General features: G+C 42.9%; 1 protein-coding gene across 1 annotated transcript in view; it reads left to right on the forward strand.

The window, feature by feature from the left end:
- Positions 1 to 19,102, forward strand: part of LOC139414081 (interleukin-1 receptor accessory protein-like 1) — a 362,260-nt gene extending 343,158 nt beyond the window's left edge. The window contains exons 9-12 of the mRNA XM_071161964.1: positions 1,235 to 1,381; positions 11,512 to 11,682; positions 12,707 to 12,751; positions 18,299 to 19,102. Of these exons, the coding sequence (XP_071018065.1) occupies positions 1,235 to 1,381; positions 11,512 to 11,682; positions 12,707 to 12,751; positions 18,299 to 19,041 (1,106 nt within the window). The 3' untranslated portion in view covers positions 19,042 to 19,102. The remainder of the gene's footprint in view (positions 1 to 1,234; positions 1,382 to 11,511; positions 11,683 to 12,706; positions 12,752 to 18,298) is intronic.
- Positions 19,103 to 22,114: the final 3,012 nt, after the last annotated feature.

A 22,114-nucleotide genomic window follows, 5' to 3' on the forward strand; every position in this document is an offset into this window, starting at 1 on the left:
GTAGATCTTATGGCCTAAAAAGCGTTGAAGAGTGATGATTTGCCGACCATGGCTCTTTACTTTCTTATTGAACCCAAAAGGGTTTGATCCCCCAGAACTTAGGAAAACACGACACATTGATCTGAAAATGTATCAATTTAGTAGACAGCTTTCATGTTAGCAGTCCACACAACTGGCAGTAGAACTCAGTCCCTAGTTAAAAGATAAGGACGGAAATCAGCAGAACCAGAGCCTTGCAGTGCACACCCCTCCACTAAACCTACAGTATGAAGCCACTCCACTACCATACACTGCCACAGCCTCAATGTACAGTACTATAGGATTCTAAATGGAACCCGGGGAGGATAGCATTGTGCCTGAGTTACCTCGACACTCAGGCTTTCAGACGGACAGAGTTGTGGTGGGGTGTATTTACTGAGATCAGTGTTTCATGGAGTTTACTGTTGATGGTCCTGGGAGATCCTGTCAGCTCTGGGAGGATGATGGATGGCTGAGGGGGTTAAAGAGTTCGCTCCACCTCTCTCCGAGGCTGTGTCTCAAATGGCGCCCTCTTCCTCACATAGGTCATGACTTTTGACCAGAGCCCTATAGGCCCTGGTCAAAGGTAGTGCACTACATAGGGAATAGGGTGTCCTGTGGGACACAGCCTTGTGCCAGTCTATATTATATTCCTGCTCTAATGACTTGGCTTGCTTGGTTTGGTGCCCTTACAGCGTTACACTCACACCTTTAATGGAGCTTCCCTTGTCAACGGGAGGTCACCATCAGTTCCTGACCAGTCGTGTGCTATAGCTGGGGCCTTCAGGTTATGGCTGACCTGGGCTGACCTCAGGAGAAGTAGTTCACGCAAAGTAAAACAACATTTTTTTGGGGGGGGGCTACCTAAGGAATAGTTGATAAACTAGGACTCATGGACCCCAGATTTGGGTTGGTTAGCTTAGCATTAGCATAGTTGGTGGTAAATCAATGGGAGTGGTAGCTAGGAACCCTGTTAGCATGCTAGCAGCTAGCTGGAGTCTGACTTGATCTCCCTCATGTTCTAAATCATGTTATGTAGCTTCTGTGCTAATGAAGTATCCGGAGACAATAAGCAGTGACACCATGCTGTGTTTGAGGATGTATTTGGTGAGTGTGCTTGCTTTTTGGATTTGATCAAGAAAGATTAGCGAAGTAAACATTATCGTCTTCTCCCCCCTCTCTCTCTCGCTCTCTCTCCCCCTCCCTTCTCTCACAGCAGAGCTTATGTACACAGTGGAGCTGGCGGGAGGCTTGGGGGCCATCTTGTTGTTGTTGATCTGCCTCGTGACCCTCTACAAGTGCTACAAGATGGAGCTCATGCTCTTCTACAGGAACCATTTTGGCAGCGAGGACATCGACGGAGGTGAGATACTCTCAACTCACACTAGGACCAACAACACCCATTATAAACCCCGAATGAAGTCTACAGTGCACTCTTAGAAAAAAAGGGTCCTATAAAAGGGTTCTTCAGCTGTCCCCATAGGAAAACCATTTTTGGTTCCATGTAGAACCCTTTTTTGATTCCAGGAAGAACCCTTTTAGGATCTATGTAGCACCTTTGTCATCTAGAGCGTAGGTCTAGATGACAAACAACTTGTTTCGGTGTCACCAAAAGGGACTAGGGTAATACTCAGGACATTTAGACCGTCTATCTGTCTTGCTTCATGTGCCTTCGCATAATATTTTGTTCGAGACATTGCTCGAAAGGGGATTTCATTTCATTATAAAAATAGGAAAATGTGTTTTTCTACAAATCCTATCTTGAGATAGAAATAAGAACTTAAGGGTTCTAAATTGAACCGCAATAAATTCTAATTGTGTGGCTGAATAGTGAATGAGTTAAGGAGGAGTATTCATCAATCTGGTCTGGCGGATTCATTTGATTTCCCTTAATGAGTCTTTCAAGTGGAGGGCTAGGGCTACAATGAATTCAGTGAACAAGATTACTTTTGGGGTGTCTGAAGGACGCTGTGTGGAGACTGGAGAGTGTCATTAGCCGAGAAAGGTTGCCTCCGCTTTGCTCTTTTCCTCCCCCAGCCCTCCATTTTCCACCAATCACATTGCCTGGATGGTTGAGGCATCAGACATGTCTATGAAAGTCATTACCAGGCCTGTACTGTGTTGGGCTTTGGGACAGAAGTGGGGGGCTTTGAAGTAATGGATGGTTTCAAGGCGCCACAGAGGAGAGAAAAGAGAGCCAGAGCCTTAAACCTAATGCTAAACAGCAATTGTCTCCTTTAATTGCGCCACCCGAGTGAGCAGAGAGGAGAGGGAAAGAGATTTTCAATTTGCTCTCTGTTTAAAGGGATCAGTTTCAATAAGCCACATAGTGTTGCCCATGGCCGTGGCTCCCAGGAGAGACGAGGGAGAGACACATACTTTCTCTTTAACGCTCAGGACTGGGTGATTACTCCTTCCCTGGATTGTATTCTCCCCTCACCCCTCACGCTCTTCTTTCATTGGCCACAAGGACTTCTACTTCATCACCATCACAAGCCATTCAGGAAAATTATTTTTTTTCTCTCTTCTCTGTGTCTGACTGACAGCACCAGAATGATCGGGTTTGGTTCAAAGCGGTTTTAAGTCTCCGTTCGTATAGGTGTTTGCCGGGGTTGTCTTGCATAACGACCACACACCCTTTACAGATGCATGAGCTTGCCGAGTTGTGACATGAACGTAACCCTCATTAGCATTTAATACTGTATATGATTTAACTTTGACTTTATTTAAATCATGCAGTAGGTTGAACTTGATCATCGCTTAGGGATGAGCAATGACTTAACATAAAGATAACAAATACCTTATGTCTTATTATAAACGTAACTTCTGTAGGAATGCTAATGAGCCCAACTCCTCCTGCAGTTTTCTAGCTTTCACGGCTGACGATGTAGGTTGTGTTCTATTCAGAACAATGTGGAAGGAGCCCAGAGGTTTCTGCTCAAAGTCCCTGAACACTTTTTTAATAGCGAGTTCAAAGGTTCTCTCACTCTCTGTGGGCCTGCCAGTATGCATATGCAGCCAAACCTATGGATGGATGTAAGCTATGTGTGCGTCAGTCATGGCCTTTTACTTCAGAGTCAGAGAGTGGGAGGGATGGATGCTGAGGGTGGCGGTACACGCGGGACGGAAACACTTCCCCTTCTCAGCCCTCTTAAGTTCACCTCATTGGACCTCAGAGAGAAAGGAGAGGAGGGAGAGGAAGGAGAGGAGGGAGAGGAACGAGAGGAGGGAGAGGAAGGAGAGGAGGGAGAGGAGGGAGAGGAAGGAGAGGAGGGAGAGGAGGGAGAGGAAGGAGAGGAGGGAGAGGAGAGAGAGGAGGGAGAGGAAGGAAAGGAGGGAGAGGAGGGAGAGGAAGGAGAGGAGGGAGAGGAGGGAGAGGAAGGAGAGGAAGGAGAGGAGGGAGAGGAAGGAGAGGAAGTAGAGGAGGGAGAGGAAGGAGAGGAAGGAGAGGAGGGAGAGGAGGGAGAGGAAGGAGGACTGGTCTGTATCCTCTATAGTGTTGTCATAGACTGGTCTGTATCCTCTATAGTGTTGTCATAGACTGGTCTGTGTGTTACTAATATCCTCTAGAGTGTAGTAATAGACTGGTCTATATCCTCTATATCCTCTATAGTGTTGTAAAAGACTGATCTGTATCCTCTATAGTGTAGTAATAGACTGGTCTGTATCCTCTATAGTGTAGTAATAGACTGGTCTGCATCCTCTATAGTGTAGTAATAGACTGGTCTGTATCCTCTATAGTGTAGTAATAGACTGGTCTGTATCCTCTATAGTGTAGTAATAGACTGGTCTGTATCCTCTATAGAGTAGTAATAGACTGGTCTATGAGTCACTAATATCCTCTATAGTGTAGTAATAGACTGGTCTGTATCCTCTATAGTGTAGTATTAGACTTGTCTGTGTGTTACTAATATCCTCTATAGTGTAGTCATAGACTGGTCTGTGTGTTACTAATATCCTCTATAGTGTAGTAATAGACTGGTCTGTATCCTCTATAGTGTAGTAATAGACTGGTATGTATGTTACTAATATCCTCTATAGTGTAGTAATGGACTGGTCTGTATCCTCTATAGTGTAGTAATAGACTGGTCTGTATCATCTATAGTGTTGTCATAGACTGGTCTGTATCCTCTATAGTGTAGTAATGGACTGGTCTGTATCCTCTATAGTGTTGTCATAGACTTGTCTGTATCCTCTATAGTGTAGTAATAGACTTGTCTGTATCCTCTATAGTGTTGTCATAGACTGGTCTGTATCCTCTATAGTGTAATAATAGACTGGTCTGTATCCTCTATAGTGTAGTAATAGACTGGTCTGTGTGTTACTAATATCCTCTATAGTGTAGTAATAGACTGGTCTTTATGTTACTAATATCCTCTATAGTGTAGTAATGGACTGGTCTGTATCCTCTATAGTGTAGTAATAGACTGGTCTGTATCATCCATAGTGTTGTCATAAACTGGTCTGTATCCTCTATAGTGTTGTCATAGACTGGTCTGTATCCTCTATAGTGTAGTAATAGACTGGTCTGTCTCCTCTATAGTGTAGTAATAGACTGGTCTGTATCCTCTATAGTGTAGTAATAAACTGGTCTGTATCATCTATAGTTTAGTAATGGACTGGTCTGTATCCTCTATAGTGTTGTCATAGACTGGTCTGTATCCTCTATAGTGTAGTAATATACTTGTCTGTATCCTCTATAGTGTAGTAATAGACTGGTCTGTATCCTCTATAGTGTTGTCATAGACTGGTCTGTATCCTCTATAGTTTAGTAATAGACTGGTCTGTATCCTCTATAGTGTAGTAATAGACTGGTCTGTATCACCTATAGTTTAGTAATGGACTGGTCTGTATCCTCTATAGTGTTGTCATAGACTGGTCTGTATCCTCTATAGTGTTGTCATAGACTGGTCTGTATCCTCTATAGTGTAGTAATATACTTGTCTGTATCATCTATAGTATAGTAATAGACTGGTCTGTATCCTCTATAGTGTTGTCATAGACTGGTCTGTATCCCCTATAGTGTAGTAATAGACGGGTCTGTATCCTCTATAGTGTAGTAATAGACTGGTCTGTATCCCCTATCGTGTAGTAATAGACGGGTCTGTATCCTCTATAGTGTAGTAATAGACTGGTCTGTATCCCCTATAGTGTAGTAATAGACGGGTCTGTATCCTCTATAGTGTAGTAATAGACTGGTCTGTATCCTCTATAGTGTAGTAATGGACTGGTCTGTATCCTCTATAGTGTTGTCATAGACTGGTCTGTATCCTCTATAGTGTAGTAATAGACGGGTCTGTATTCTCTATAGTGTAGTAATAGACTGGTCTGTATCCGCTATAGTGTAGTAATAGACTGGTCTGTGTGTCACTAATATCCTCTATAGTGTAGTAATAGACTGGTCTATATCCTCTATAGTGTAGTAATAGACTGGTCTGCATCCTCTATAGTGTAGTATTAGACTTGTCTGTGTGTTACTAATATCCTCTATAGTGTAGTAATAGACTGGTCTGCATCCTCTATAGTGTAGTAATAGACTGGTCTGTATCCTCTATAGTTTAGTAATAGACTGGTCTGTATTCTCTATAGTGTAGTAATAGACTGGTCTGTATCCGCTATAGTGTAGTAATAGACTGGTCTGTGTGTTACTAATATCCTCTATAGTGTAGTAATAGACTGGTCTGTATCCTCTATAGTATAGTAATAGACTGGTCTGTATCCTCTATAGTGTAGTAATAGACTGGTCTGTATCCTCTATAGTGTAGTATTAGACTTGTCTGTGTGTTACTAATATCCTCTATAGTGTAGTAATAGACTGGTCTGCATCCTCTATAGTGTAGTAATAGACTGGTCTGTATCCTCTATAGTTTAGTAATAGACTGGTCTGTATCCTCTATAGTGTAGTAATAGACTGGTCTGTATCCTCTATAGAGTAGTAATAGACTGGTCTGTGTGTCACTAATATCCTCTATAGTGTAGTAATAGACTGGTCTGTATCCTCTATTGTGTAGTAATGGACTGGTCTGTATCCTCTATAGTGTAGTAATAGACTGGTCTGTATGTTACTAATATCCTCTATAGTGTAGTAATGGACTGGTCTGTATCCTCTATAGTGTAGTAATAGACTGGTCTGTATCATCTATAGTGTAGTAATAGACTGGTCTGTATCCTCTATAGTGTAGTAATAAACTGGTCTGTATCATCTATAGTTTAGTAATGGACTGGTCTGTATCCTCTATAGTGTTGTCATAGACTGGTCTGTATCCTCTATAGTGTAGTAATATACTTGTCTGTATCCTCTATAGTGTAGTAATAGACTGGTCTGTATCCTCTATAGTGTTGTCATAGACTGGTCTGTATCCTCTATAGTTTAGTAATAGACTGGTCTGTATCCTCTATAGTGTAGTAATAGACTGGTCTGTATCACCTATAGTTTAGTAATGGACTGGTCTGTATCCTCTATAGTGTTGTCATAGACTGGTCTGTATCCTCTATAGTGTTGTCATAGACTGGTCTGTATCCTCTATAGTGTAGTAATATACTTGTCTGTATCATCTATAGTATAGTAATAGACTGGTCTGTATCCTCTATAGTGTTGTCATAGACTGGTCTGTATCCCCTATAGTGTAGTAATAGACGGGTCTGTATCCTCTATAGTGTAGTAATAGACTGGTCTGTATCCCCTATCGTGTAGTAATAGACGGGTCTGTATCCTCTATAGTGTAGTAATAGACTGGTCTGTATCCCCTATAGTGTAGTAATAGACGGGTCTGTATCCTCTATAGTGTAGTAATAGACTGGTCTGTATCCTCTATAGTGTAGTAATGGACTGGTCTGTATCCTCTATAGTGTTGTCATAGACTGGTCTGTATCCTCTATAGTGTAGTAATAGACGGGTCTGTATTCTCTATAGTGTAGTAATAGACTGGTCTGTATCCGCTATAGTGTAGTAATAGACTGGTCTGTGTGTCACTAATATCCTCTATAGTGTAGTAATAGACTGGTCTATATCGTCTATAGTGTAGTAATAGACTGGTCTGCATCCTCTATAGTGTAGTATTAGACTTGTCTGTGTGTTACTAATATCCTCTATAGTGTAGTAATAGACTGGTCTGCATCCTCTATAGTGTAGTAATAGACTGGTCTGTATCCTCTATAGTTTAGTAATAGACTGGTCTGTATTCTCTATAGTGTAGTAATAGACTGGTCTGTATCCGCTATAGTGTAGTAATAGACTGGTCTGTGTGTTACTAATATCCTCTATAGTGTAGTAATAGACTGGTCTGTATCCTCTATAGTATAGTAATAGACTGGTCTGTATCCTCTATAGTGTAGTAATAGACTGGTCTGTATCCTCTATAGTGTAGTATTAGACTTGTCTGTGTGTTACTAATATCCTCTATAGTGTAGTAATAGACTGGTCTGCATCCTCTATAGTGTAGTAATAGACTGGTCTGTATCCTCTATAGTTTAGTAATAGACTGGTCTGTATCCTCTATAGTGTAGTAATAGACTGGTCTGTATCCTCTATAGAGTAGTAATAGACTGGTCTGTGTGTCACTAATATCCTCTATAGTGTAGTAATAGACTGGTCTGTATCCTCTATTGTGTAGTAATGGACTGGTCTGTATCCTCTATAGTGTAGTAATAGACTGGTCTGTATGTTACTAATATCCTCTATAGTGTAGTAATGGACTGGTCTGTATCCTCTATAGTGTAGTAATAGACTGGTCTGTATCATCTATAGTGTAGTAATAGACTGGTCCGTATCCTCTATAGTGTTGTCATAGACTGGTCGGTATCCTCTATAGTGTAGTAATAGACGGGTCTGTATCCTCTATAGTGTAGTAATAGACTGGTCTGTATCCTCTATAGTGTAGTAATGGACTGGTCTGTATCCTCTATAGTGTATTAATAGACTGGTCTGTTTCATCTCTAGTGTAGTAATAGACTGGTCCGTATCCTCTATAGTGTTGTCATAGACTGGTCTGTATCCACTATAGTGTAGTAATAGACGGGTCTGTATCCTCTATAGTGTAGAAATAGACTGGTCTGTATCCGCTATAGTGTAGTAATAGACTGGTCTGTGTGTTACTAATATCCTCTATAGTGTAGTAATAGACTGGTCTGTATCCTCTATAGTGTAGTAATGGACTGGTCTGTATCCTCTATAGTGTAGTAATAGACTGGTCTGTATCCTCTATAGTGTAGTATTAGACTTGTCTGTGTGTTACTAATATCCTCTATAGTGTAGTAATAGACTGGTCTGTGTGTTACGAATATCCTCTATAGTGTAGTAATAGACTGGTCTGCATCCTCTATAGTGTAGTAATAGACTGGTCTGTATCCTCTATAGTGTAGTAATGGACTGGTCTGTATCCTCTATAGTGTTGTCATAGACTGGTCTGTATCCTCTATAGTGTAGTAATAGACGGGTCTGTATTCTCTATAGTGTAGTAATAGACTGGTCTGTATCCGCTATAGTGTAGTAATAGACTGGTCTGTGTGTCACTAATATCCTCTATAGTGTAGTAATAGACTGGTCTATATCCTCTATAGTGTAGTAATAGACTGGTCTGCATCCTCTATAGTGTAGTATTAGACTTGTCTGTGTGTTACTAATATCCTCAATAGTGTAGTAATAGACTGGTCTGCATCCTCTATAGTGTAGTAATAGACTTGTCTGTATCCTCTATAGTTTAGTAATAGACTGGTCTGTATTCTCTATAGTGTAGTAATAGACTGGTCTGTATCCGTAGTATCTGTAGTATTAGACTTGTCTGTGTGTTACTAATATCCTCTATAGTGTAGTAATAGACTGGTCTGCATCCTCTATAGTGTAGTAATAGACTGGTCTGTATCCTCTATAGTTTAGTAATAGACTGGTCTGTATTCTCTATAGTGTAGTAATAGACTGGTCTGTATCCGCTATAGTGTAGTAATAGACTGGTCTGTGTGTTACTAATATCCTCTATAGTGTAGTAATAGACTGGTCTGTATCCTCTATAGTATAGTAATAGACTGGTCTGTATCCTCTATAGTGTAGTAATAGACTGGTCTGTATCCTCTATAGTGTAGTATTAGACTTGTCTGTGTGTTACTAATATCCTCTATAGTGTAGTAATAGACTGGTCTGCATCCTCTATAGTGTAGTAATAGACTGGTCTGTATCCTCTATAGTTTAGTAATAGACTGGTCTGTATCCTCTATAGTGTAGTAATAGACTGGTCTGTATCCTCTATAGAGTAGTAATAGACTGGTCTGTGTGTCACTAATATCCTCTATAGTGTAGTAATAGACTGGTCTGTATCCTCTATTGTGTAGTAATGGACTGGTCTGTATCCTCTATAGTGTAGTAATAGACTGGTCTGTATGTTACTAATATCCTCTATAGTGTAGTAATGGACTGGTCTGTATCCTCTATAGTGTAGTAATAGACTGGTCTGTATCATCTATAGTGTAGTAATAGACTGGTCCGTATCCTCTATAGTGTTGTCATAGACTGGTCGGTATCCTCTATAGTGTAGTAATAGACGGGTCTGTATCCTCTATAGTGTAGTAATAGACTGGTCTGTATCCTCTATAGTGTAGTAATGGACTGGTCTGTATCCTCTATAGTGTATTAATAGACTGGTCTGTTTCATCTCTAGTGTAGTAATAGACTGGTCCGTATCCTCTATAGTGTTGTCATAGACTGGTCTGTATCCACTATAGTGTAGTAATAGACGGGTCTGTATCCTCTATAGTGTAGAAATAGACTGGTCTGTATCCGCTATAGTGTAGTAATAGACTGGTCTGTGTGTTACTAATATCCTCTATAGTGTAGTAATAGACTGGTCTGTATCCTCTATAGTGTAGTAATGGACTGGTCTGTATCCTCTATAGTGTAGTAATAGACTGGTCTGTATCCTCTATAGTGTAGTATTAGACTTGTCTGTGTGTTACTAATATCCTCTATAGTGTAGTAATAGACTGGTCTGTGTGTTACGAATATCCTCTATAGTGTAGTAATAGACTGGTCTGCATCCTCTATAGTGTAGTAATAGACTGGTCTGTATCCTCTATAGTGTAGTAATAGACTGGTCTGTATCATCTATAGTGTAGTAATAGACTGGTCTGTATCCTCTATAGTGTTGTCATAGACTGGTCTGTATCCTCTATAGAGTAGTAATAGACTGGTCTGTATCATCTATAGTGTAGTAATAGACTGGTCCGTATCATCTATAGTGTAGTAATAGACTGGTCCGTATCCTCTGTATTGTAGTAATAGACGGGTCTGTATCCTCTATAGTGTAGTAATAGACTGGTCTGTATCCCCTATAGTGTAGTAATAGACTGGTCTGTGTGTTACTAATATCCTCTATAGTGTAGTAATAGACTGGTCTGTATCCTCTATAGTGTAGTATTAGACTTGTCTGTGTGTTACTAATATCCTCTATAGTGTAGTAATAGACTGGTCTGTGTGTTACTAATATCCTCTATAGTGTAGTAATAGACTGGTCTGTATCCTCTCTAGTATAGTAATAGACTGGTCTGTATTCTTTATAGTGTCGTACTAGACTGGTCTGTATCCTCTATAGTGTAGTAATAGACTGGTCTGTATCCTCTATTGTGTAGTAATAGACTGGTCTGTGTTCTCTATAGTGTAGTAGTAGACTGGTCTGTGTGTTACTAATATCCTCTATAGTGTAGTAATAGACTGGTCTGTGTTCTCTATAGTGTAGTAGTAGACTGGTCTGTGTGTTACTAATATCCTCTATAGTGTAGTAATAGACTGGTCTGTATCCTCTATAGTGTAGTATTAGACTTGTATGTGTGTTACTAATATCCTCTATAGTGTAGTAATAGACTGGTCTGTATCCTCTATAGTGTAGTAGTAGACTGGTCTGTGTGTTACTAATATCCTCTATAGTGTAGTAATAGACTGGTCTATATCCTCTATAGTGTAGTAATAGACTGGTCTGTATCCTCTATAGTGTAGTAGTAGACTGGTCTGTGTGTTACTAATATCATCTATAGTGTAGTAATTGACTGGTCTGCATCCTCTATAGTGTAGTAATAGACTGGTCTATATCCTCTATAGTGTAGTAATAGACTGGTCTGCATCCTCTATAGTGTAGTAGTAGACTGGTCTGTGTGTTACTAATATAATCTATAGTGTAGTAATAGACTGGTCTGCATCCTCTATAGAGTAGTAAAAGACTGGTCTGTGTGTCACTAATATCCTCTATAGTGTAGTAATAGACTGGTCTGTATCCTCTCTAGTGTAGTCATGGACTGGTCTGTATCCTCTATAGTGTAGTAACGGACTGGTCTGTATCCTCTATAGTGTAGTAATATACTGGTCTGTATCCTCTATAGTGTAGTCATGGACTGGTCTGTATCCTCTATAGTGTAGTAATGGACTGGTCTGTATCCTCTGTAGTGTAGTAATAGACTGGTCTGTATCCTCTATAGTGTAGTAATAGACTGGTCTGTGTGTTACTCCTGTAGATAATAAGGACTATGATGCCTATCTGTCATACACCAAAGTGGACCCGGATCAGTGGAGTCAGGAGACGCGTGAGGAAGAACGCTTCGCCCTGGAGATCTTACCCGACGTCCTGGAGAGGCATTATGGGTATAAACTGTTCATTCCAGACAGGGACTTGATCCCAACCGGAAGTAAGTTTTGTACCTTTTTGGTTTATTTCCTGTTTAATTCTGTTTCTAATGTTGTCATTGTGTTGTGTACATACCACGTGACACATTCTACCATATTACTTTGCACTGTAAACATCTGACAAACGTTGATTTTGGAGTGAACTGTCACTTTAACCTGTTAATTACAACATAACAGCATGTGGCGTTCAGCCGCTGATTTTGAGTTGTCTGTGGTATAGCTGAAAATGTGTAATTAGTGGGTAATAATAAACTTTCTGATTATATTGCATTGATCCGGTCTTAATCATATCTTTATGATCGCTGTCTCGCAACCAATCAAAGGGGACTTCTGCAAGTTGACTGCAGTTCACTGCTTGTAATTCAGATTCACACTTGGCACCTGTGATAGGGCCATGATACTGGAGGATAATGCTTCTCTGATACTGTTCCATTACTCTCAGTTGGAATCCTTTTCTTTGTTTTTGCTCATTTGTGTCACATTCTTGTCTGTCACATTGTTCAGTTTGTGTCGATGTTACGATTACAGCCAGTTTGACTTAAATGTTTGTGTTGTCAGGGGGCATGTGTTAATAGGGGATACGTGGCACAAACCCAGGGCTAAAATACAGACCTTCTAAGGACTTTTGTTCTCCTCTAAGACCTCGTAAATCAATGGATTTGTCTCCAGGCAAATTAACAAAGCATTTTCTGATGCAAATAAAGCTATTTATTTCATTGAAATATATGCTATGTTGAAAGTTTGAGTATAAAGTAATCAATTGAAATAGTAGTCTTCATAGCCAATGAATTGTTTGAAACGCATCTATTACAATGTAATACATAGTATGTAAACTGACAGGCTCCTTTGGTCCTGATGCCACAACTCCCATATTAAACTAGGATAAAGGTGTTTTGGTGAGTTGAGAGAAACTAGGCACAGTTTATCTAAGTAACTTATTTAAGTCCCCTGACTCTAACTTCCTCTGATGCCTTTCTGCAAGTCTACCTGATCACACCTTTTGAATGTTGAACTATTTATGTTTAGGTTTCACCAATGATCATTTCCAGGACGATTCAAGACTCCTTAGAGGTACTCCCATTCCCCCAGCCACTTACCCCTACTTGTGTCAGCAACTAACCACAACCAGCCACAACTAACCACAACCTGACACAACCAGCCACAATTAACCACAACCAGCCATAACTAACCACAAACAGCCACAACCTGCAACAAGCAGCCACAACTTACCACAACCCCTGCCACAAGCAGCCACAAGCAGCCACAACTAACCACAACCAGCCACAACCTGCCACAAACAGCCATAACTAACCACAACAGCCACACCCAGCCACAACCCCTGCCACAAGCAGCCACAAGCAGCCACAACTAACCACAACCCCTGCCACAAGCAGCCACAAGCAGCCACAACTAACCACAACCAGCCACAACCTGCCACAAGCAGCCATAACTAACCACAACAGCCACACCCAGCCACAACCAGCCACAACCAGCCTCACCCAGCCACAACCAGCCTCACCCAGCCACAACCAGCCACACCCAGCCATACCCAGCCACAACCAGCCACACCCAGCCACACCCAGCCATACCCAGCCACAACAACCGTGCTACTCTAGAAAGACCATCAGAGAGGAAAGAGGCTTAGAGAGAGACAGACAGACAGAGAGAGACAGAGAGAGACGGAGAGAGACAGAGAAGCAGAGGGAAGCAGAGACAGACAGAGAAGCAGAGACAGACAGAGAAGCAGAGACAGACAGAGACAGAGAAGCAGTGACAGACAGAGACAGAGAAGCAGAGACAGAGAAGCAGAGACAGACAGAGACAGAGAAGCAGAGACAGACAGAGACAGAGAAGCAGAGACAGAGAAGCAGAGACAGACAGAGACAGACAGAGACAGAGAAGCAGAGATAGAGAAGCAGAGACAGAGAAGCAGAGACAGACAGAGACAGAGAAGCAGAGACAGACAGAGAAGCAGAGACAGACAGAGACAGAGAAGCAGTGACAGACAGAGACAGAGAAGCAGAGACAGAGAAGCAGAGACAGAGAAGCAGAGACAGACAGAGACAGAGAAGCAGAGACAGACAGAGACAGAGAAGCAGAGACAGAGAAGCAGAGACAGACAGAGACAGGCAGAGACAGAGAAGCAGAGATAGAGAAGCAGAGACAGAGAAGCAGAGACAGACAGAGACAGAGAAGCAGAGACAGAGAAGCAGAGACAGAGAGAAGCAGAGGAGCAGAGACATAGAGAAAGAGACAGAGAAGCAGAGAGAGAGAGAGACATGGAGAAGCAGAGAGACACAGAGACAGAGACAGAGAAGCAGAGAGACACAGAGACAGAGACAGAGAAGCAGAGAGAGAGAGAGAGAAGCAGAGACAGACAGAGAAGAAGAGATAGATTGAGACAGAGAAGCAGAGAGAGACAGAGAAGCAGAGAGACACAGACACAGAGAAGCAGAGAGAGAGAGAAGCAGAGAGACCCAGAGACAGAGGCAGAGAGAGAGGCAGAGAAGCAGAGAGAGAGAGAGGCAGTGAAGCAGAGAGATAGAGAGGCAGAGAGAGAGAGAGAGAGAGAGGCAGAGAAGCAGAGAGATAGAGACAGAGAAGCAGAAAGAGAGATAGTAGAGGGTGCAAAGGGGTCTTGTGTTTGCCAGCGTTAAAGTCCAATTACAGAGAACATCCAGACTGACTTATCATAGTGAGGTGATGAGAGGGCTTTGTTCTCGATGCTCCTGCTAATCAGCCTGCTCTCTTGCTCTCCTCTATCCCCAGGGGCTCAGCTGAGCATAAGGCATAAAAGAGAAAAGCCCTTTTGAGTTTTAACCTCCCCAAGGGTTGGAGGGAGACAAGAAGGAGAGAGACGGAGGGCGAGGGAGATGTAGAGGGGTCCATAAGGAGATGGAGTGAGTGAGGGAGAAAGGGAGATGGAGTGAGTGAGAGGGAGGGAGTGAGTGAGAAAGGGAGATGGAGTGAGTGAGAGGGAGGGAGTGAGGGAGAAAGGGAGATGGAGTGAGTGAGAAGGAGGGAGTGAGGGAGAAAGGGAGATGGAGTGAGTGAGAGGGAGGGAGTGAGTGAGAAAGGGAGATGGAGTGAGTGAGAGGGAGGGAGTGAGGGAGAAAGGGAGATGGAGTGAGTGAGAAGGAGGGAGTGAGGGAGAAAGGGAGATGGAGTGAGTGAGAGGGAGTGAGGGAGGGAGAGAGTGAGATGGAGAGAGGGAGAGGGAGTGAGGGAGAGGGAATGAGGGAGAGATAGGAAGAGGGAGAGTGAGAGAGAGAGCAAGAGAGAGTGAGAGATGGCCAGCCCTGTTGGCTCAGAGAGCAGCACCTCTCACAGTAGGGGCTCTTTGATTAGAAAGGGAAGCTTAGTTCATCCTGTCAACCTGTAGTGGAAAAGTCTTTGTTTCTGACAGGACCCCAGCAGCCTCACTAACAGCAGACTTTAGCAGCCTCTGCTCTTCTGGCATGTAGGGGACACGCACAATGGCTACATTTGGCTCGACGATATGTACTGTTACAAATGAGGAACACTGTTTAGAAAGGGCAGCTTGTATAGTGTGTCTCCCTAAACACACACACAAACACATAGTAGACATACACACACACACACACACACACACACACACACACACACACACACACACACACACACACACACACACACACACACACACACACACACACACACACACACACACACACACACACACACACACACACACACACCTACCCACAGATCAATTTCTCTCATATTGTTATCACTTTGAGTTATTGTGCCTCAGTAGGTCTCTAACAGCCATTATATCAGCAGTTTAAAACATACAGTTTAACAAGGCTATGGGTCTGATAGGTCAATGTATTGTCTGGTGTCAGTGTGTTTAACAAGGCTATGGGTCTGATAGGTCAATGTATTGTCTGATGTCAGTGTGTTTAACAAGGCTATGGGTCTGATAGGTCAATGTATTGTCTGATATCAGTGTGTTTAACAAGGCTATGGGTCTGATAGGTCAATGTATTGTCTGATGTCAGTGTGTTTAACAAGGCTATGGGTCTGATAGGTCAATGTATTGTCTGATGTCAGTGTGTTTAACAAGGCTATGGGTCTGATAGGTCAATGTATTGTCTGCTGTCAGTGTGTTTAACAAGGCTATGGGTCTGATAGGTCAATGTATTGTCTGATGTCAGTGTGTTTAACAAGGCTATGGGTCTGATAGGTCAATGTATTGTCTGATGTCAGTGTGTTTAACAAGGCTATGGGTCTGATAGGTCAATGTATTGTCTGATGTCAGTGTGTTTAACAAGGCTATGGGTCTGATAGGTCAATGTATTGTCTGATGTCAGTGTGTTTAACAAGGCTATGGGTCTGATAGGTCAATGTATTGTCTGATGTCAGTGTGTTTAACAAGGCTATGGGTCTGATAGGTCAATGTATTGTCTGATGTCAGTGTGTTTAACAAGGCTATGGGTCTGATAGGTCAATGTATTGTCTGATGTCAGTGTGTTTAACAAGGCTATGGGTCTGATAGGTCAATGTATTGTCTGATGTCAGTGTGTTTAACAAGGCTATGGGTCTGATAGGTCAATGTATTGTCTGATGTCAGTGTGTTTAACAAGGCTATGGGTCTGATAGGTCAATGTATTGTCTGATGTCAGTGTGTTTAACAAGGCTATGGGTCTGATAGGTCAATGTATTGTCTGCTGTCAGTGTGTTTAACAAGGCTATGGGTCTGATAGGTCAATGTATTGTCTGATGTCAGTGTGTTTTGTGTTTGTTGACTTCTCATTCTCTCTGTTTTTCTCAATATTGATTTTTGTTAATGTAAAATGCATGCTCTATATCATGTTATGATGCATTAGATTTATACACTTTCATTTAAATGTCCTATTTAGCTAGTCAAACTCAATAAAAGACCATAGCAGGCAGCATCAACCAGTGGATGATAGACCATGTTTTACATACTATACACACAGACTAGAATATATATATATATATATATATATATATATGATACATTTATATTATATACTATATATTTAGCTGTGTTATTATTTCATACTGTAACTTCCTTCATATCATTCTTGCCTCTCTTTCTCTCTCGCTCTCCCCTCTCTCTGTATCCCTCTCCTTCCCTCCCCTCTCTCTGTATCCCTCTCCTTCTCTCCCCTCTCTCTGTATCCCTCTCCTTCCCTCCCCTCTCTCTGTATCCCTCTCCTTCCCTCCCCTCTCTCTGTATCCCTCTCCTTACCTCCCCTCTCTCTGTATCCCTCTCCTTCTCTCCCCTCTCTCTGTATCCCTCTCCTTCCCTCCCCTCTCTCTGTATCCCTCTCCTTCCCTCCCCTCTCTCTCTCTGTATCTCTCTCCTTCCCTCCCCTCCCTCTGTATCCCTCTCCTTCCCTCCCCTCTCTCTCTGTATCCCTCTCCTTCCCTCCCCTATCTCTGTATTCCTCTCCTTCCCTCCCCTCTATCTGTATCCCTCTCCTTCCCTCCCATCTCTCTGTATCCCTCTCCTTCCCTCCCCTCTCTCTTTGTATCCCTCTCCTTCCCTCCCCTCCCTCTGTATCCCTCTACTTCCCTCCCCTACTCTGTATCCCTCTCCTTCCCTCCCCTCTCTCTGTATTCTCTCCTTCCCTCCCCTCCCTCTGTATCCCTCTCCTTCCCTCCCCTCTCTCTGTATCCCTCTCCTTCCCTCCCCTCTCTCTCTGTATCCATCTCCTTCCCTCCCCTCTCTCTGTATCTCTCTCCCTCCTTCCCCTCTCTCTCTGTATCTCTCTCCCTCCCTCCCCTCACTCTGTATCCCCCTCCTTCCCACCCCTCTCTCTCTGTATCCCCCTCCTTCCCACCCCTCTCTTTCTGTATCTCTCTCCCTCCCTCCCCTCTCTCTCTGTATCCCCCTACTTCCCACCCTTCTCTCTCCCTCACTCCCTCCCCTCTCTCTGTATCCCCCTCCTTCCCACCCCTCTCTCTCTGTATCCCCCTCCTTCCCACCCCTCTCTCTCTGTATCCCCCTCCTTCCCACCCCTCTCTCTGTATCCCCCTCCTTCCCACCCCTCTCTCTCTGTATCTCTCTCCCTCCCTCCCCTCTTTCTCTGTATCCCCCTCCTTCCCACCCCTCTCTCTCCCTCCCTCCCTCCCTCCCCTCTCCCTCTGTATCCCTCTCCTTCCCTCCCCTCTTCTTTATCCCTCTCCTTCCCTCCCCTCTCTCTTTATCCCTCTCTTTCCCTCCCCTCTCTCTGTATCCCTCTCCTTCCCTCCCCTCTCTCTGTATCCCTCTCCTTCTCTCCCCTCTCTCTGTATCCCTCTCCTTCCCTCCCCTCGCTCTGTATCCCTCTACTTCCCTCCCCTACTCTGTATCCCTCTCCTCCCCTCCCCTCTCTCTCTCTATCCCTCTCCTTCTCTCTCCTCGCTCTGTATCCCTCTACTTTCCCCCCCCCTCTGTATCCCTCTCCTTTCCTCCCCTCGCTCTGTATCCCTCTACTTCCCTCCCCTATTCTGTATCCCTCTTCTACCCTCCCCTCTCTCTCTGTATCCCTCTCCTTCCCTCCCCTCGCTCTGTATCCCTCTACTTCCCTCCCCTACTCTGTATCCCTCTACTTCCCTCCCCTCTCTCTCTGTATCCCTCTTCAGCCTATATCGAGGACGTGGCGCGCTGTGTGGACCAATCCAAGCGCCTCATTATCGTCATGACACCCAATTATGTGGTGCGGCGGGGTTGGAGCATCTTCGAGCTGGAGACCCGCCTCCGGAACATGCTGGTCACCGGGGAGATCAAGGTGATTCTGATTGAGTGTGCCGAGCTGCATGGCATCATGAACTACCAGGAAGTGGAAGCGCTCAAACACACCATCAAGATGCTGACCGTCATCAAGTGGCGTGGCCCCAAGAGCAACAAGCTCAGCTCCAACTTCTGGAAACACTTGCAGTACGAGATGCCCTTCAAGCACATGGAGCCCATCATCAACAATGAGCAGGTGCTGGACGTCAGCGAGCAGGGCCCTTTCGGCGAGCTCCAGACCGTCTCCGCCATCTCCATGGCAGCCGCCACCTCCACCGCCATGGCCACGGCGCACCCGGACTTGCGGAGCACCTTCCACAACTCCACTGTCAACTACCACACCCAGATGAGGCAGCAGAAACATTACTACCGCAGCTACGAGTACGACATGGCCCCCGGCGGCAGCCTGCCTCCCCTCTCCACCCTGGGTAACCAGCACACCTACTGCAACATCCCTATGACTCTGATCAACGGACAGAGGCCCCACGGCCAGGCCAGGACACCCAGAGAACAGAGCATCGAGGAGGCACACGCCAATAACGCCATGCTACCGCTGCTGCCACGCGAGACCAGTATATCCAGTGTCATCTGGTGACAGCACCAGGCTGGCATAGCGACAGATGGGATATATTGTATGTAGAGGGAGAAGTAGCTGGCAGAGTGTGTGGTTGTGGTGGCGGTGGAGGGGGTGTTGCTACGGAGACCGTTAGTGGACTAGAGACGGCTGCTGTGGAATTTGCACCAGGATTCACAGGGGGAAATCACCAACACAGGACAAGTCATTCCGTCAGACTCAGACCACATTTGTTTGACAAGGACTAAGGAGGATTTGGCGTGAAAAGGAGAATCCGTTTGGTTTGAAATGCCTGTACACACAGACACCAACGCCGATGTTCATTTACCCAGAAACTCAAGGAATACAGGGTCTTGTACATATATTTTATATTTCTTTATAGCGTCAGTATTTTTCTGTTGTTTTTCTTTGACCTTTCATTCACCAGTTTTTATCATCAAATTTCTACGTCTGTTTTGATTTATGGTTTGAATTTGTTTGTATTTGGGAATGAAAGTGAAACGATGGTCTGTGAGGTCTGTTGGCTGAACTGTTGTAATTTTGATCTGGACTTGTAGTGGTACTGGTGGTTTGAACTCTATGTTTTTGAACAGTTATGGCATTGTAGCGGGAAAGTTTGGATGTTTCATTCGAAAGAAAATGTCCTTTTTTTGTTGTCCTGGTTACATAGATGGAATCTTCTTTTATTTGGGACTCTTATTAAACAAAACTAGATTATGCAACAGATGAAGAGGCCTGGGAGTATGCAAGATATGAATAGATGAACCGACCCATCAGGACACTATAGAGACTGGTGCTAGACTTGGTGTGCAAGTGTTGCAGCTCTCGCAAACATAGTGACATGCTCTTTTGAAAAGACAGCCTTTCTGTTCAGCTTAACAGAGACATATATCACCCTAAAAACAACTATGTGTATTATTTTATGAGAAAGTCTATTTTTGTAACAAAAATATTTGCTTGGAAGTACATACGTATTCACATTTCATCCCACTAATGACAGAAATAGAGGAACATGCATTCTGTTTTCTACATTATTTTGCTATGCAGTTCCCTAATTGCATAGCAGACAAAGTGGATGTTTGAGTCCTTCACTAAATGTCTTATCTTAGTGGAAAGATGAAAAAATATAAAATCATTTGAGATGTTTTCATCAAGTCCTAATATCATTGTTGGGGGGTATATATTTGTGTTTCGAAGACTTTTCCATAACAGAGGAGTGTGCATAGTAACTAGATGTTTTCAACCTATGATATATGTCAATGTATTTAAAAAGAAGAAACACTGTTCACACTCGAAAACGTTCATCAAAGCAGATTTGTGAGAAGTATCTTCATTACCCCACCGCACATGAATACCAGATAACCTCGACGTAGTGCCTCCCTGATTTCTATGGAGAAGGACAGCAGCCATTTTGAAAAGACGACACACTGAACACAGTTGATTTCCAAGATATGTTCAGTGTGTTGTTGTCAATATGTTCCTAGAAGAAGAAATGGTTAGCATACCATGTGACAGTCTGTCAAACGGACCAAAATACAGGAGCAAATCATGGAGTTCCACCCAAGAGAAATGTATCTCCACACATAGTGACAAATAAATGCACATCCATTTTGATTCCTCTGAAATTCAACTTAAACCCCTTCAAATATCCAATGGTCCGTAGTGGTACGGGAAAAGGCAAGATTATCCTCATTATTCTTCAAGCAAGTGAGACCAAAGCTAAAATTGTGCTTGTGAAGAAAAAAGATCTGAAATCCACACCACATGATCCACATTAGGGCTTGTTTTAGGGCTTGTTTTAGGGCTTGTTTTAGGGCTTTACCAAGTTTTTTGGTTAGTTTCAGATTGGCCAACATATGATGTCATGAAGTCCAATTAAGCAACAATAAGAGCTACTCAAAGACCCCAACGTTGTTTTTTACCAGGACTTGATAAAGCCTGGTTGGGAGGCGCTTTAGTGGGGAGACTAGGCCTGTGTTGGGTCGGTCCTGACACAACGCATGTCCCTATACCGTTGCCATGGTTACGCTGATGTAAACAGTCTCCAAGGGAATCTCAGAAAGAAATAAAGTGAGAGACTGTGCTCTCATACAATCCACAATCATTTCATACATAGTTCTTGTGAGGCTAGCCCTATGAAGTAAGATACAATCATTTACGGGATCCGACACGGGTGTTCTGTAATATCTGATATCGTAACATTGTTTTATTGATACTTCATAGTGCTAGCAGCTTCTAAACAGAAATAGTGAGGCAGTGTATTCAGTCCCTTGTAGTGCCACACATGATGCACAGTATTAAACTATACACAATGAGCCTGTAAGAGATGTCTATGTCCCCCTCGGTCTGCAAAAATGATTGCTTTTTCAATTTCCCTTTGGTTTATCTTTTCAAAGTGTTGGTCTTTTTCTTCAATGTACTGTACTCAGTTGGCTGCTTGGTATATCACTGAGATCAACGTCAATTTCCAACTGTCATACCTGCCTGACCCAACAGAAAACACAGTAACGTTTGATACATTCAAGACAGAGCTCCTTTAAGGTGTGGATTTCTTGTATTCTATGACATTGTGTATATAAATCAAAATGATAATAAGATGAAGACAATCTAGCCACATTCATAAAAAAATAAGTTTGCATTTTCAGAGTGAGTGGCAAACTTGTTTTATGAACCTTTCTGGTAATCATAATAATGATATTAATGATGATCATAATTAATAATATATAGCACAGAATTATTCCAGGCACTTTCACAATTTTGAGACAAGATTACGGTTCTGTTGTCTCTCCTATTTCTGATTCATTTCGTTTTTTATTATGTACCTGCAATGTTAATTAAAGAGATAGTATTATTATTAATAATAAAAACACATTTAATAATTGTTCTTTAGACCTCTCTACTTGCATCTTGACATCAACAGTCTTGTTATGATGGGACACCAAATCAAATGCTGATTGCAATTGTAGATTTTCATTTAAAGTAAATTTCACTTTTAAAAGTTAATATTCTGTTAACTCATATCCAAATAATGTTGTTGCCTCGTATACTTTTTGTGGCCAAAGCATAAATTGGAGGGGGGGGAAAGCACTTAAAA

This window comes from Oncorhynchus clarkii, chromosome 7, assembly GCF_045791955.1.
Source record: "Oncorhynchus clarkii lewisi isolate Uvic-CL-2024 chromosome 7, UVic_Ocla_1.0, whole genome shotgun sequence".
Classification (NCBI taxonomy): domain Eukaryota; kingdom Metazoa; phylum Chordata; class Actinopteri; order Salmoniformes; family Salmonidae; genus Oncorhynchus; species Oncorhynchus clarkii.